Here is an 18,589-nt window from a genome sequence, read left to right as displayed (position 1 = left end):
TGTCCTGATAACGAAATTTGTGTCACGGATACTCTGCAAGTTCCAATACGCAACACGGACAACCAAAGAATTCTTTGGGCTCTCTGGGTTGACCTACAAATTGACATAATGACTGAACATCTCTATTACAAAAAGGCCGATAAGAAAAAAGAAACTAAAGCAGCAACATTCAGCACTCAAAACCAGACAACTTTTGCATTAAGTTTTAGAATTCTATCTTCATGAGTTGTGTAGTCATGTTGTATTTATGCTAAATGGGCTTCTTGGTTTTGTTCTGGAGGTTGAATATCAATTGTTGGGTGATTTGTATACAAAGAGGCAATTGTCTTGCACTTATTCACATGGGAATGGTATCTACTCTGTGAAGACGTTAAACCATGCCATCTAATTTTTGAGGATGTTTCAAAAAGAGGGTTGTTAAAAGTCTCTTTGACGATTAACTGCACACCCATCTTGTATGAAAGCCAATCCATTTCAAAGTCTGCTGAGGTTAAAATAAGTAGTTATCTTTTATTACCACTGATAGACCTTGAATTGTGAAGCAGCTGTATGCTCTGTGAGAAATCACAGCTCTCTTGCACCAGAAGTGACAAAGGAGGCGTCAGTGGTATTAATTTACAAAGGTTGCAGTAGATCACACTCTTGGTGTGATTGCTGTTGTGAAAAAGGTTCTGGTCCATACTGACTGGAAATTGCCACCCCACCTCAAACCGTTTAAATGTGACATGCATATAAGTTACAGGAGGAAGCCCAGATTGTTTATTCCGAGTTTATTATGGATCGGTCACTATCAGAATCAGCTTTATTGCCAAGTATGCTTACACATACTAGGAATTTGTCTTGGTGACAGGAGCTTCCAATACAAAAACAGCAGCAAGACATAGATAATAAAAAAAAATACAAAAATTAAAAAAAGAATAATGAAAATAAATAATTTTACAAATACGTACATACACTCAGACACACACCTACATACATACCCACATACACACGTAGTGCAAATCTAATACAAATCCGTTATATAAAGAACAAAATACAGTATATTATGTACAGAGCAATGTATGTAATGGCAGAAGTGGATATGGTGGATAATATAAATAGACTTAACTGTGTATTGCACATAATTATTGCTCAATGGGGCAATTTTAACTTCATGAGATGGATAGCCTGAGGGAAAAAACTGTTCCTGTGTCTGACGGTTCTGGTGCTCAGAGCTCTGAAGCGTCGGCCAGAAGGCAACAGTTCGAAAAGGTTATGGGCTGGGTGAGTGGGGTCCAGAATGATTTTTACAGCCTTTTTCCTCACTCTGGAAGAGTATAATTCTTGAAGGGGTGCAGGGGGCAATCAATAATCCTCTCAGCAGTCCGAACTCTCCTCTGTAGTCTTCTGATGTCTGATTTTGTAGCTGCACCAAACCAGACAGTAATTGAAGTGCAGAGGACAGACTCAGTGACTGCTGAGTAGAACTGTTTCAGCAGCACCTGTGGCAGGTTGAACTTCCTCAGCTGGCAAAGGAAGTACAACCTCTGCTGGGCCTTTTTCCACAATGGAGTCAATGTGTGTCTCCCACTTCAGGTCCTGTGAGATGGTAGTGCCCAATGTCTTGGGCTGCTGTTTTGTAAAGGGCTGAGCGTAAAGTGCTGAGCCCCCTTTTTGTCCACCAATTATTCTGAGCACAAAGATGGTTCCACCTCCTTTAACCTTCTGGCTAGGGCTTGATGAAACTCATCCCTAGTTTCATCATTCTTCAGCTGGGCACAGTATAACTTTGTCTTTCCAGACTTTTGCAATCATATAGGTGGACTGACTTTCATATTTAATTTAGCTACAATCATGCAATAGTCAGTCAAGCACTCTGCACCTCTCATGGCACGTGTTATGAGAATGACACTTATGTCACTGCGATGCACTATAATGTATTCAATGAGATGCCAGTGTTTGGAGCAGGATGCATCCATGAAGACTTGTACTTGTTCTTCTGCTGGAACAGTTTGTTGGTTAGGTTAGGTCATGCACTGTACAAAGAGTGAGAAGTCTCAAGCCATTTGCCTTTGGCTGGCCAACTCCATGTCCACCAAGCACCCCATTCCATATCCTGTTGTTTGTTCCCACCCGAGCATTAACAAAAAACAAGCAGGAGGATATTGTCACTCTTGAGAATTTTTTGCAATGTTTCATCCAGTGATTGGTAGAAGCAATGCTAGACCCCATTCTCTGAAGGAAGTGTTAGTGCATAAGCACTGAAAAGTGTGGAGAAGTGCTTCTTGGCTAGGGGGATACAGAGTGTCATCATCCTTTCACTGATGGCTACTGGTGTTTCAGGCAGTCTTGGGAGGAGAGAGTTTTTGATTACCAGCCTAACTCCATGAAGCTGTTGACCACTGGCAGGGTACCCCTTCCAGAAGAAGGTGTAGCCCATTCCTTCCTCTTTTAGGGAGCCTTTATCATGAAGCCTTGCCATACTCTGGGCAGCAATGTCAATATCGTACCGTCTCAGCTCAGCAGCAATAAGAGGTTTGTCATATCAATCAGATTTGCCATATGTGTCCAGGAGGGTTCTCACATTTCATGTTGCTAGTTATAGTTTTATTGTTTTCTTATTTCGACCGCAGGGAGGAATGTCCCTATAGGTGCGGTAACCTATCCAGGATTGGGTTGAGTGGGCAATTTTAGGCCAACTTTTCTAGGCCTTTTTACATTAGGGATTGAGCAGTGCAGTTCCTTAATAGGGCTGCTCAGACACACAGGGGTCTGCTGGAAACAACCGACACTTAGTTCCAGCTGCTAGCGACCAAATACCCTGTGCTGCTGGCGTGCAGGGGACTGAATAGAGGCTTCCAGTTCATTCTACGTCACCAGACACCTCATTAGCCCCATACATTGAGGGTTGGCTCCAGGTGTTTCACCAAGTGGATAGTTGCGCAATTACATTTTTTAAGTGCCACAGGGGGTGTGCAGTCTCCAGTAGCACCAATTGACAAGGAAAGGGTGGGCTCCAGTGGCAAGGGATTGGCCCTAGACAACTGGCATCCTCTCCTAGCTGGAGGCAGCTGCCGGTTCCTCAGTTAGTCAAGGTCCACCTTCGTGTGCTGCCACATTCCTTTTCTCTCAGGGTGTGCTCCTCAAGCCTTTTAACTTCCCAGTTTTACCTGTCAGGCAGTGTGGCAGCAGTTGTCAGATGCCAGGGCATATCCATAATTGTTGGCCTACACATCACCTTTGGGGACCAATGCAACTCTTGAGATCCCCTGCCATGTTTGCCTTGGGCTGCAAAGCACCCAGTTACTGTGTGTGGCCACGAGGAGGCCTGGCAGGAGTCTTGGTTGTATACTGGCAAGGGAAGGCTTACATACAAGGCTGCTCCCCAGTTCACCACAAGGGCTAGCCAGCGGCAGTTTGCTCTAGACACATCACAACACCCTGTGGACTGTTCCACACACACACACACACACACACACACACACACACACACACACACACACACACACACACACACACACACACACACACACACACACACACACACACACACACACGTTGGTTTCCATAGACATAATGATTTTTATACTGTACAAACTATGGATTCTATCCCCTAAACCTAACACAACCCCTAAACCTAACACTCACAAAAAACTTTATGCATTTTTTACATTTTCAATAAAACATAATTGTATATGTTTTTCAAGCTATTTAAATTATGGGGAAACCACATTTATAGCATAATACCCTTGTAATTACCAGTTTGTAACAAAATGTTTTTTTCTCGTAAACCACTTAAATATGCCCACACACACACACACACACACACAAACACACACACACACACACACACACTGTTTAAAGCTGCCAATTCACCAGCAAACCCCCAGTCCCCCTTGTCATATAATGATCAAAATTAGGTTGAACACAGTATGTAGCTTAATTGCTTTATGCTTGGCTGCAATACTTGGGGTAATCATGGGTTACTTAGCCAAAAGCAAATTAATTGCTTTCGTTTGCAATTACTAAAGACTGTTTTTTATGCCCAAATTATTACAGTTAAAAGTATTGTTCATTTGCTTCGTAATACTACCATCCAACATGCAGTACTTTTTGGTCTGCAAAAAAAAAAAAACAATTTAAGAATAGTTAAAAAACTATTTTAATTATATACAAATAACCACCTTTTAATAATTTACAATATTGTTTTCATCCAGAAAAATTTGGAAATTCTCTAGTGATATTCAAGTATAAATGCCAATGATATTTTAAATTCTCAATATACATTTTTATAATATAAAATGGTATATTCCCAACATATAATATTATCAAGTCTTGGCTGTAAGTTTAGTTAAATCCTATTTTAAGTAAAACAATATAGGCTTTTAATACGTTTGACTCTATTTTTCTGGAAATATTCCAGAAAATGGTTATAATTATATAAATATATATATTTACTCTCTTCAAACCATATGTTACACAAACACACCACAACACTTTGTAAAGTCTTGCAAGTCTGTAACCTTGTAAGTGAATGAAACAGGAGCATCTCATTATAGGATTAGGTGTCAGTGGGTTTACATGATGGCTAAAAGGATTGCATGCCATGCATAGCACAACACTCCATGACCCAGACACCCATTTCTGGGCTTGGCACATGCCATCTGCCCAAAGTCCCTACAATAATATTTTTCATCCATTATAAGCCAGTGATAGCTGCACACGGTTGGCATCCTTGCCGTTAGAGTGACACGATCTGAATGGATGGGTGTGTTGAATAAAGCATGTAAAAGACTTTGACTAGGTGATTCTCTGCTTGCCAGCTCCAATATGTGGGTTGGAATGCTGAGATTAGCAGTCAGCGTTTAGATATTTGGTCGCTGGCTTGTTCCGGATGCCTCCACTTTACTGTGGCAGACAGGGCAGCCCTACATACGTACACAAAACTCAGACGAGACCCGGGTCGGAAGTCGTTTAGTCTTGTTATTATTTTTAGTTGTTTATTACTATGTTACTTAGATCTCCTAATCATGAGTGCAACATAGCTGCATCATTAGCCACTAATTGTGGCCTGCATGCATTCAATAGGTTTGGTTTGATTAGGGCTAATTGGCTTAATTTGTAGATATTAGGCAAATTACTGTAATTTAGAGAATGGATGGTGGTGAACCTGTTACGCTTTTTAAAATGAAAACATTGCTTTCTACCATTGTTAAAAGTAGATATTCTTGCTCTAATGACCATGATTGGTAAACTGTTAACTGACATGGCATTTTAAATCTTAGATGTCAAGCTTCCTTTCCATTGTAGACTATGACCTTCAGACATTTGTAAATCCCATTAAAACTGTTAAGAAGTCATTACGTTTTCTTTACATTGTGACCAGGGGGAGACTGGGAGCAACAATCGGCCATAGAGAAAAGTTGTTGATTGGACCTGGATAAAAGTTTTTGAGCAGGTGGGAAATGATAGGGGGTAATGTGCCAAAAAAGGGCCTTGATATGCTGCAATATGCAGAAGGATCCTTTTTGCAGGCGGCCCACCGGTAAAAGTCAGAGTTCTCCCGATGGCCGATCCGCCTCTGATTGTGACTCCCAATTACCAGTGGGCTTCTGCGGGGGGAAAAAAATCACATTTTATGCAAAAAACACAAATTGTTATTACTATAATGCAATTTTTTATTTTTTTTTATTTTCGTTACTTTAATGTGAAAACAATTATATAATTTGAATTTTAAAGAATTTGTAAAATTCTGTTGTAAGTAGACATCATTTGTTGCACTGAATTGAATAATTGGGTCTGGGCAGAATGATTTTCATTACTATATTACAGTGATACACTGTATTATAGGGCTGCAGGATTGTCCAATATATCTCTTGATATTGAAGTTGCAACACAAACAAAACTGTTATTTTAATTTTGAATAAAGTGAGTAATAAACTTATGGAAGCCGGTTTCCACCACAGTTAAATAAAAAATATGATTCTTTAAGTCAAAATAATGAGATACTAAGTCATTATTATGAGATTGTGTCTCATAATATTGAGAAAATGTATCATAATAATGATTTAGTATCTCATAGTTATTAGTTAGCATCTCATAATAATAAGTTATTATCTCATAATAAATGGGTTAGTATCTCATAATAATTAGTTAGTATATCATAATAATGAGTTAGTATCTGTTAATAATGACTTAGTATCTCATAATTATGACTTGGTATCTCATAATAATGAGTTAGTATATCATAATAATGACTTAGTATCTCACAATAATGTGTTAGTATCTCATAATAATATCAAAATAATGACTTAGTGTCTCATTATAATGAGTTAGTATCTAATACTAATGAGTTAGTATATGACTTAGTGTGGGTTGCACCAACAAGGATTATTCTTAAATTTTGATTAATTCAAGGTTTATCTGATAATTTTGTTGCACCAAATTTTAAACCTTGGTTAAAAAATAATCAGGGTTACATTATAATTATTGATTTGATCCTGATTTAAATTTTATAGTAAATCTGAATTAACATTAATCCTGTTGCTCCAATATTTCTCTTTTTTTTTGTGTGTGGATTTTTTCTCTCGTTTTCGCCAATTTGGCATGTCCAATTCTCAATGCGCTCTATGTCCTTGTGGTGGTGTAGTGACTCGCCTCAATCCGGGTGGCAGCGGACAAATCTGAGTTGCCTTCGCGTCTGAGACATTTAATCCATGCATCTTATCACATGGCTTGTTGAGCGTGTTACCGCGGAGACCTAGCACGTGTGGAGGCTTCACTGTATGCTCCGGGACATCCACGCACAACTCACCACATGCCCCACCGAAAGCGAGAACCATACTATAGCGACCACGAGGAGGTTAACCCAACGTGACTCTACCCACCCTAGCAACCGGGCCAATTGGCTATTCACCCACCTTCTGAGGGACAACCCAGCCTCACGCGCCCTCCCACCCACCTCTTCTGTAATATCCGAGGGGTCACACAAGGAAGCACGCCCTGCAACTCGATATCGAGTGGTCTCCACCAGAGGAACCTACATAATCTTCCCTTGATTAATGGTTCCTGCAGTCCGGATGCCGTCAAGTGACCGCGTCTCGTAGATCTACCCCGTTCTTCCCTGAAGTTCATAACGAATTGTCAAAATCCTGGAACGCACCTTATTCAGCTCGCCCAGCAGCAATTATGCCCTACTCTTGCTTCTCCTGGAGAGAGCTGTCTCTGCAAAGGATTGTGAAGCAGGTAAACACGCCGTCACTAAGATGAGCTGCCACACTCGCAAGCAGAATTTATAAGGACACATTGCGGCCAACGGGCTAACCATAATAAACATAAATAATGTCTCTCAGAGGGCTGACGGCACATCCACTGTTCGTTTACCTAGTCATTCATATTTAATTGTAGGTCAATTTTTTATTTAGTCCACAACTCCAGTTATTGTAGTCAGCATCTTTTCTTGCTGAGTAACCCAGGCCCACTTCTGTCTTGTTTTTATATTAACATGACATTTAAGCTAGAGAATACACTCTCATCAACCAAGATTGTGCATCATCAGACGTTACTTACATACATATTGAATGAAATTTAGAACAAAACATTAAATGTTATATTTGTACATAACATTATTTTAGCTGGAAGGGTCAAAATAATGTGGCTGTATAACTTTATTTAAGTTTATAAATGAAAAAAATGGGACGTCCAAAGAGTTGCACATGTTCTTAAAACATGTACAACATGTGTAAAAACATACAGCTCAGTTTGACAGTAACATACTGTAAACAGTTTCTACAGTAAGGCACAGGGGAAAATACAGCCATAATACTGTAAAAACAACAAAATTGACAGCAACATAAAGTAAACAGTATATACAGAAATTTGCAGTTGCAAATACAGTAATGATACTGTCAAAACAACATATATATATATGTAATTATTTTGTACTGTCTGTACTTGTCTACTTTTTGAGTGGGTGTTGTCATTATGAGATAAAAAGTGTGCCTTCATAATTTGTGGTCTATTTATCAGTTTCAGTTCATCTCTGAGCCAGTATATGAGATTTGTCACCGCAGTTGCGTCGGTTTGTTTCTCTGCAAGGAGCTAAAGTGTCTTTATGTGAAATGGATGAAAAAACAACCAGCTGGTGGCATGCCAGTCCAAATTGTTGCCATGTGCCGGAAGTGAAGAGCACTCTAAATCAATCAGATCAGAGCTGCTTTGGTAATCTGATTTATACACACTAGCCTGGTAACCAGCCCTTCCTCTTTGATGCCCAACCATTATGTTGATAATAATGCAAACCAGACATCAGGATAGGTTTTTCAAGCATAAACTGTTTTAATGGTTCATTAAGGGGTTTAAAGGAGTTTAGAGAAGTAAAATAATTGCAGTTTGATTGGTAAATGTGTTTCTGGTAAGAGAGAGACTAATATGTGTGCCATATGTTGAATGGGTGTTCACACATTTTGTGTTGCCAGTGTTTAGCAGGTGTTTGGCTGGTATGTTTAGTGGTGTTCTCTAGCTGGGATCACTGCCATTGTTGCTTGCTCTCCAAGAGGTCTCAAGGACCCTTATTGAGATGTTTCACAACTAAAGACTCATTCACTAAGTTGTCCATTTGTATATAGAGCATCTTTAGACACAATATTGTTCATGTTGAGGTGCTGAGATGGAGTGCCTGTTGGTTAACAGATTCTTTGTGATAAGTCTTTATTTTTTGTGTTAATGCGATGATAAACATTGTTATCAATGAGTGCGTTTACATGCACACCAATAGACCATATTCACCCTTGTGCCAACTTTAATTTTTAACAGGAATGAAAATGAGGCTGTGTGGGATATACTTACCATCTCTTCAGTGGCACCCAATGATATAAAGCTGTATAAAGCTCCTAGATCACATCTGATTTTCCACAACTCATGTTGTCTGGAGATTATTAGTCTACTGAAATTTCTTGGAAAGATTTTTTTTAATTGTTTTTTCAGAGGAACGATCCAAAAATACTTTAAACGGCAGCGCAGGCCATTGAAGAGAGTGTATGTCTATCCCTCAAAGCCTCATTATAATTCCCATCAAAAATCTAAGATGGCACTGCTGTGAATAAGGTCAATACACTGATAACCAAAAATCAGCTTATTCAAAACATCCAACAAAACAAGAAAACCCTGCGTACATTATTAGGGCTGAAATTATTAGTCGACGTTATCGACACAATATTCATTGTCGGATAGTCGTTTGATCTCATTTAACGTAACATGAGATCACATTAAACTGTAATGATGAGAGCAGCACTGCAGTTCGCGCCTGACTGAGGAGAGGAAGAATTACAAAACTCACAGTCCAGATGCACTCTAAACTTTCACAGATTCAGGTGATGTAGATCGCAAAGTATGAAGGAATTACACAAAAATACAAAATAATTAAATACAGAAGCTAAAAGTTTAAAGTTAAAATAATAAGGAAGCTGGTCATGTAAATAACTACAAACTCAGAAATTGCCATTTATCCATTGTTGCCAACTTAGCGACTTTGTCGCTATTTTTAGCGACTTTTCAGACCCCTTTAGCGACATTTTTTCAAAAAAGCGACTAGCGACAAATCTAGCGACTTTTTGGACAAACCTTAGCAACTTTCCAAATTCCAAATATCGCCAGTACTGCAAGCGTGAGGTCTTACTTCCCCGCTGCGTCTGCTCTGTTCAGTGAGCGGCTGAGAGGAGCAGCACATTCCGTTGACTGCACGCCAGCGGACATAGACATGAATGAGCTGCGCATGTGCACGCTGTGTTAGCAGGAACCAATCAGTGATCACATAGCAGCTGCCTTCTCCTTTGTTTTAATTCAAAACATTTAATTTGACCGTTTTTTCTTGGCATGCGCTTATATTCACTACTAATCAGAGTTTTAGTTCATTCCGGTTCGGTTTCTGAACTCTCCGACTGCAGATCGTATATTTACAGACTCTATACATTTTACTTATCCAAACACAACAATAAACGTTCTTCAAACTCATAAACATGTAACGTTAGCTAAGTTCCGTTCCGTTCCGTTGTCTAACAGAAAATATGTAATTGAGAACCGTTTTACTGGACATTCGGCTATATACTTATATAAAAACAGTATGAGCACGGTTTAGGGGAGATAACCGTTATTATAAACTGAAGTAGGCTACAGTACCGACAAATTAGGCAGAATGCAAATACGACGCGATGACGTCATTAATATGCTAATGACGCATGACGTCATCTGGCGACATTTAGCTACTTTTCGAGCAGGCTTTAGCTACTTTCCATTGAAAATAGTTGGCAACACTGCATTTATCTGTGTGGTCAGCGCATCTTCTATGAGTTGCGCGAATGTCCCGATCTAAGGGGGAGAGATTGAAACTGCACCCGACTGAGTCACACTCTGTCGTGGGGACGCTCATTCCTCAAGCACACACGCTTGCTGCAGCCAGATTATAACGTGATGCCTCGTGACTTATTGAATCATAATATATGTCACTGTGAATTTCTGAACATGAAGAAAATTTGCAATACACAGCTTTATTAATGAGAGAGAGTTTTTTTGTGGACTGAAGTGAACAGAAATGTGAGAGAGGGTAGTCTTCACCCCAGTACACACTGCAACAAAATACATTTTTGATTTGTTTTTGTTTTGGCTTGTTATCCAAAATAAATATCTAAAACTCCTTTAAAACAATGTAAATTTTCTTTAGCAGCTATACTGCAGAAGAAAAAATTGTTATCTGAGAATGTCGAATATAATATAAAAAATACAAATTTTTAAAAATATCTAATAATCCTTTAAAAAAGATGCATTCACCTGAGAAGCAGCATATGAGATATTTAGACTTGCTTTATGAGAATAGATCTTGAATATGAGTATATTTTGTCTTTACTGCACTCACAGAAGTATAACCAAGTGAAAAATACACTTATTTTTAAGATACAGTCGCTTATAGCAAATCTTATATGTTGCTTCTCAAGTAAATGTATCTTGTTTTAAGGATTTTAAGACCATTTTAAATGGAAAACAAGAATAATAACAAAAAACTTTTGTTAAAACTTGATAATAAAATTTAACTTTTGTTAAAACTTTTGTAAAACTTGATAATAATTTTTTTTTCGCAGTGAATTTCTTTACTGAATTAAACTTAATAAAAATATTTTTTGCCTTTAATTCAGTGAATGTCATTTAGAGGTATTTTTAAAAGATGATTTTGTCCTCTTAATTGTTTGTAAGCACGTCTAATACAAACTATGTCGGGACACAAGCAGAATAATCGGTTAAGAACTAATAATTAATCATTGCAGTAATCGCAGAATAGTCGAATAATCATTCTAATAATTGTTTGATTAATCAATTATCAAAATAATTGTTAGTTGCAGCCCTAGTGTACATGTGTTTATTCCAATAACAGTCATGCGCACAACACTTGCGTACATTAGATGAGCCAGTCAGAATGCCAGTTAAGGAGTTTACATAGAACGCTAAATCAAGGAAATGGGCAAAGAGTCGATCGGTTTTGCTTAAACTGCTTATGATCCCAATAAAAGAAAAACTGTTTTGGGTGTTTCCATGACCACATGCGCTGTCAGATTATTAAGAATAATTGATGTAAACACACCCAGCATGTTTGTACTGTGGCAGAATATTTGTGTGTTTGGCTGAATGTCAACGGGAAACAGTTCTTAGCAAGAATAAGCATAGCTTAACCTCAAGTGTTTGACCACACAGCTGAAAGCCTCCCACGTTTTTGTGTCCATTTACTTTATATTACTCAAAAGAGGTGCTTGTTGAGGCATGCATCACTATTTCAATTGCCCATACTTAGGGTAAGTGGTTTTTCTAAACCCCTAAGCTTAAGCATTAAACTTCAACATGTAACTTAAGCCCAAAATATACTTTGGTCAGACGCGAACGCTCAGAAAAAGCTTGTCATCAGCAGATTGCTTTAGCACTAAACACACATACAGCCTGATATTTTTAACCGTGCAACATCTACAACATTAGATGTGCAGGTCAAGAGCACGTGTGTGAGGAGGTCAGGAGATAGCTGCACTTGTATAACTCGAGTCTGAAGGACTATAAAGAAAACTTTATGGGTATAAACTCCTGAAGAGAAATTGCCTGGCGTCTCATAGTAGTCAGAGTGCACATACACCAAACGCCTGTGGATACATGCACGGTCAAATGGAGTAGACTTTAATTGTGTTATTTTATTGTAACATTTTTTACGAGCAGTTAACTTGTATCCTTGCTTAAAAATATTACAATTTTCATATAAAGCAGGTTTCTAAGTAAACATGAAACCATTTATACAATTAACAAAGCCCAATGAGGTAAACAACATACAGTACAATGTTCTTTGCCTATTCTAATGACAAGTAACTTTCTATCCCAACCTGCCCTTGAGCATGTGACTGACTTTAGCTTATAAAGTTTTATAAGCCTGGTACTTTAAGGCAGATTATAGAGTAGTCTGGTTTGACAATCTGTCCAGAGACACTCAGCATTCCAAATGTCACGTGATGTCACCTGCTAAGACGATTTATGAGCCAGATCACAAATTTCACAGACAACACCCTGTCCGTCCTCCTAACTTCCCAACTTTACTGAGAGCAGTGTTAAAGGGACAGTTCACCCAAAAATGAAAGTTCAGTTGTAATTTACTCACCATCATGTATGACTTTCTTTCTTCTTTGGAACACAAAGAGACATATTATGCTGATTTTAATGGTCTGACAGCCTCAGTCACCATTCACTTATACATTGTATGAAAAATATGTAATGAAAGTGAATAGTGACTGAGTCTATCATTCTGCCTAACATATCCTTGTGTGATCCATGAAGGAAAGAAAGTCCTATGGGGTTGGAACAACATGAGGGTGAATAATGACAGAATTTTAATTTTTGGGTGAACTATCTATTTAAAAGTCAGACTTCATGTGTTAGTGTTCATAGACAGGTACAATAGTTGGTTCAACATTTCATGGTTTTAAATCGCATGTATTGCAGCTGAAAATTAACAGAGTAAGAAGCATGAAAATGAAACATTAGCTCTGTCAAACTCACTATTCTCCTAAAGGTGTGAAATTGGATATGCTGTGTAATATGAATGGAGGTGAACGTTATGGTGTTACTATTGAAGTGGAAGCTATATCCTTCAATTAGTGTGTTGCGAGACATCAGTGGGTAGAAATCACAGTCATGCCAATAAATCAATCTGAATCAGCTGCACAAGGTGCAGATATTTTCAGACAGCAATTTAGCGAGGAGAGATTCTGGCCATTTGCACAGTGGATATTGAACAGTTTACCTAAATGTAGTCAAAGATTCTTGCTTTATATACTAAATATAGCTTTTCTGGTGACGCAGAATTTTTTAACATTACATCTATATCAGTTGAGTGACACATTCAAAGTCATAGTGTGAATATATAACCTAATATTTCTAAATAGCAGGATTTATTTTTGAATGTCATAATTTTTCAACCCCCTATTGTATGTAGCTGTTTTTTTTAAATATGTAAAACAAAATTAAGCCATCACTCTACAATGGCACTTATTTAAGTTTTAAAATTTAAGTTTAGTGTTGTAGGCAAAAGTGTATTTCAATGCAAAAAATGCAATTAAAAATAATCTGTCACAAAAGCTAATAGAGGAGATTATTTCATTACACAAGAAAAGGCCATGGCTAAAAGTACATTTCCAAGGCACTTCAATTTCCAACAGACAAAGTTGGCAGCACCATTCATAAAAAAAAAATTAAATATGGTACAAAAGCAACCTTGGTGTGGAAGAAAGCAAAACTTCACCAAGGGAAATGTTGACTTAAATATTGAAGAAGGAATTTGGAAAGACCTGTGCAGTCCTAGAAGAAGGTTTTATGGATGTATGACACTAAACAGAAAATGAGTTTTAAACCCATGGGTCAGCAGTACATCTGGAGTAAGAAAGGCAAGGTTATGACAAGAACGACACCATCCCACGGTCAAGCATGGAGGTGGGTCAGTCCTGTTATGGGGGTGTTTTGCTTCTGAAGGAAATATCTATCCTGACAATGTGACCGACGCCATGGATTCTTTCAGGTATCAGGCCAAATTTGATGCCTTCAGTGTGTAAATTGAAGCTCATTGATCACTGGACTTTCCAGAAAGGATACATCCAAGGACCGAAACTGTCCAGCCTAATGTCATGAAAATGATGTGATTGCAGCAACATTTTTGCAAAATAACATTGCGTTGCTACAACACATATTGTGGCAGTTCTAAAGTGAAATGTCCACTGTGTGGCGCTAAAATCGAGTTAAATGTTCTCCCAAACAGATGAGGTTGTTAATGTTAATGCTCTGTAGATATTTAAATCAACAAAACCTTCTTACTCTAAATCTTAAAGATAAACCTAACCGATAGTGTCATAAAAAGCTAATGTGACATTTGTGCAATTTGCTCATACCCAAACAAGCTTGTATATGTAGTTGGTTATGTAATGCAAACTTTAAAATGTATCGTCTTACAAGTCATGTGTTTATAACGTAAGTGTTTATGATGTGATTATCTTTTGTTTACTCGTGATTTCTGTGAAAGTTAATTAAAGTCATTGTTGTTGTAGTGCCTCTAGTGTTCATTTCAACAGGAAACTGCTGCGATACACTGAGCCACGTTAAGATAATTTTGCAAAATGTAGACAAAATATCATGATTCTATTAGTCCAGGTTGTTTAATACAGGGTCACTTGCAACAAAAATAAAAATGTTTTTTTTCCAAACACTGTGTGTTGTGTGGTGTTTTGAATTATTGGATGCTGATAGAATAAAACTGTTTAAATTCAATTTCAATTTTAACAATTAACAACATATATTTCTAATGTTTAGGCACTTACAAAGTTCAATTTGCCACTATGTCATGTTAAGGATTTTGCTTATTGGACCTGTGAAGTTCAACATAGTATAAATTTCAAAGATTAATTTAAGGACATTTTTCTTTAATTTTGTATGATGAACAAAATAAATGAATACTCTATTAGGTTGCCACTTGTCCAATGTAATACCTGGTTCCTGAAGCAAAACCAGTTGAGAGCCACTCAACTAGGAGACACATTATGTTTCTTAAATTATTCAGTTTGCCTCAAGTTCTGATTCAGTTAGACTCTGGATTGTGATGGACTCTGCTGATTACAGCATCAGTCTACAGCGCTCATTCTGTTTCCCAGCGGCTTCCTACTTCTTGCCTTTGCCTCACTGTCTGCTCCGCAGACAATAAGATCAGCAATGCAGGAGTATCCCCTTTCCCCCTGCAACTGCTGATGTGCTCACATTATGGGTGTAGGCACTGGTAAGCTGTTGAGGAGAGCAATCTGCCCTTCACTTCATCCTGTGAAGCCAGACAGATCTGCTGCAGTTTTTCTGCAGTCTAAAGCTAAAGCACACTGCATCTGTCCTCTTTGCTTTCAGTCCCAGCAAAGCTCAATGCCTTCAGTCAACACTAATGAGCAACTGAGTTTCTGCGCGTTCTCCGCCTGAACAAACAGAATCAGCAAATGCCACTGCTCACTACTGCTGCATTATGTCACACACTGAAGGGCTGTTAGTGTGTAGTGTCAGGGGAAGCTACTTTAAATATGAGTAGCTTAGCTCAGGAAGCTATGTTTATAAAGCTGATGTGTGTAATTTTTTTGATGTTGAAATATTTTTGCTATCCCAGCTTAATTTTCAGACACAACTATTAGTAAGTCATTCATAAGTTGAGTTCCCAAAATATGTAAACGTTTTAGCTTTGTGGTGCTATCAAAACATTGTTCTATTTGATTGATCAACCCTAACAGCCCAACGCAGCAACATTGGCTAAACCAATCAACCAATGGCGTGAGATTGGGGTCAGGGTGGAATTGTCTTTTTGACCAATGGGAGATGGGGGAGTATTCAGGAACACTGTTTGAAAATGATCATAATTTTTTTTTTTAATTTGGTGATGCTAGCAAAACAGAAATTACACACTGGTGTATAGGTCTGCATGGGCCTTAAACTGAAACCCAACCAGTACCCGAGACTATATGGCATGACCCTACCAAGCCCAAACGGTACTGTCAGATTTAAAGCCCAAACCCGAAATCATTTACTTTCTTTATCATTTCTTCTCCTAGCAAATATTTTTGCAATAGGATGTATTTTATATTCAAGCGGCAAAACATTGCTGGGTGCAGAACAATTTGGAATAATTTGAAACAATGTAACAGTCACATACTGACTTGTTCAGAACGTTAAGTCTTAGTTTCATTTGCACTAAAAACAAGCTAGACGCAGCACAACGAAACATACAGCACATGTTTACATAGGAAACCAATGGAAAAACCTACATAGTCTCTAGAGAATTGATCGTAATAGTGACGAAGTGACGAATTTGGCATCGAATCTGATGAAAACTATTGACTTGTACGTCAAACAATCACATACGCTTTCCGAACATGCATTCGTAACCAGGCCCCTAACTTGTCCATTTGTGATTGTCTGTGAGAGTGCATGCATGAAAAGAAGGAAGGCCTTTTTGTTTTTTCATTAATTACAAACTCAACCACAAACCCCGAAGTTATACTTGCAAAACTGATCTGATGTCGGGTTGCAGTCCTCTACACTGGTGTCATGAGATGCAGGAGGCAGGACCAAAAACGTAATGTTTGAAAAATAAAAGGGAATTTGGGGCAAAAACAAAAACCAAAATTCCCACAATGGGAAAAACAAACATAAACTAGTTGAAGTGGAAAAAGGGTAATCCAGGCTGGTCCCATCTCTATCAAGTCCCATGCAAGCATACTGGGAAATACAAACCCCCTTTCTAAATCCCCTTGTCCCTGTTGCTGAACACACTTGATTGGTTCACATTCACCACCATAATGTAATCTAGTAATCTTATATACATTCATTGAAAGCAAAGAAAACAAGTTTAGAAAAACTCAATTTTGTTGTGTAGATCACAAATAATATGATTTAGTAAATCGGACAACCTGCGTTTTCCCATTTTTGTTTTTTTTTTCAGTGTAGCATGACTACTTTTACTTGTTATTCCTCAAACCTCAAACTCAACTCCTCAAAGTGAATCCTCGCAGAAAAAACAAATAATTGCAGTCCTTCACATTTGCCAGTTGCCTGCAGTTGGTTTTATTCAGCAAAAATTAAAAAATAAAAACCTTTCTTTTGTTTTTTTCTACAGTAAATAAGCACAAGCCATGGATTGAGACCACATATCATGGCATTGTGACAGAAAACGATGACAAAGTTCTCCTGGATCCTCCTCTGATAGCTTTGGATAAAGATGCTCCATTGCGCTACGCAGGTAAGACCCTCCATTTTCTGGCCTTAAACTAAAATGACAGCCATTTTGCTTCCTTACTTTTTAAAGCAATATTTAGTCATGAGCTGATTTGCAATGATGACAATTCAGGATATGCACCTAATGTGTCTTCAGTTATCATTTAAAGCTTTACAGTGAGGCTGCATTATGCTGAATTAAATTGATTATGAAGTCTGTAAGATTTTTGTAACTTTTGATTATCAGTTGGTTTTCATTCAGTCAGGAACCTGTAGTTAATGACCACATGAAATGGCTTGATGAGCACAGTTTTCTTCCCTGTGTTGATGTATTTCTTATTGAAACAGGAAGTTGGGGTGGGGCATATCGAAGGGCTTGTCGCTTTTGTTTTGCAGTAGCCAAAAGCCTTTAGTTTACATTACAGCTATGATTAACTATTTGCTATTGCTAGTCAGAGGCAGTTGGTCTTACAGAGAGGGACATTCTCACTCAACACAGCATTGTATTGGACAGTAATTTGGATATACCCCTGAGTTAAAGATGAGCCAACACTATTTTTGGTTCCGTTGTTAACAAAGCGGATGCATATATCTGCTACCCAGCATAACATTATTTTCAAGACAAGAATATCTAAACATCCTTAAAACAAGATGAATTTTCTTGAGAAGCAAAACTGCATAAGATGTTAACGCACTTGTTTTCAGAAAATATATCTTGAATTAAGCTTATGTGCTTGAAAAAAGAACAACTTATTTGCCAATGGGGTAAGAAATTCTTACACCAATCTTGAATTTAGCTTATTGGTGAACCCAGCTCTTGTTTGTTATTAAGTTTGTAGAAATTATTGAAGGCTCTTATGCCTTTGTTATTGGAGCTATTTTTTCGGCATGTGCTGGTTTATGCTTCTTGAGTTTGTGGGGGTTCATGTATCTATATACTAACCCTTTCAAATGTACCGTCACACATATGTGACGGTTAATAACTGGGCCCCGCAGAGTAGCATCACACATATGTGTTTCTGCAACAGCCAGTTACGTTACAAGCTGCCAGATTCAAATTGACTTCGCGCTGGTCAAGCGTCTGTTATTTATATTTGCTCACACAGTTACTCATACAGTCTTTTAAACAAAAGAATATATTTATTTTATATACATACATCCAACTCGTCACCAAATTACCGTGATAAAAAGTTACAGCTCTTATATGATGCATTTTTGTCTCTTTCAGTGTCATTTTTGCTGTAGGCCCTGGTTAATTTATGTACTAACTGAATTTTGCATTTTGTGTATTTGACAACTTCCT

General features: G+C 37.9%; 1 protein-coding gene across 4 annotated transcripts in view; it reads left to right on the top strand.

The window, feature by feature from the left end:
• LOC127628484 (calsyntenin-1-like) overlaps positions 1–18,589 on the top strand; it is a 50,700-nt gene that overhangs the window by 7,312 nt on the left and 24,799 nt on the right. For all 4 annotated transcript variants that reach the window (XM_052105259.1, XM_052105257.1, XM_052105258.1 and 1 more), the window contains exon 2: positions 17,189–17,311. In XM_052105259.1, the coding sequence (XP_051961219.1) occupies positions 17,189–17,311 (123 nt within the window). The remainder of the gene's footprint in view (positions 1–17,188; positions 17,312–18,589) is intronic.

This window comes from Xyrauchen texanus, chromosome 35 (genome assembly GCF_025860055.1).
Source record: "Xyrauchen texanus isolate HMW12.3.18 chromosome 35, RBS_HiC_50CHRs, whole genome shotgun sequence".
Classification (NCBI taxonomy): domain Eukaryota; kingdom Metazoa; phylum Chordata; class Actinopteri; order Cypriniformes; family Catostomidae; genus Xyrauchen; species Xyrauchen texanus.
Note: the sequence above shows the minus strand (reverse complement) of the source record. Positions and strands in the feature narration are given on the sequence as shown.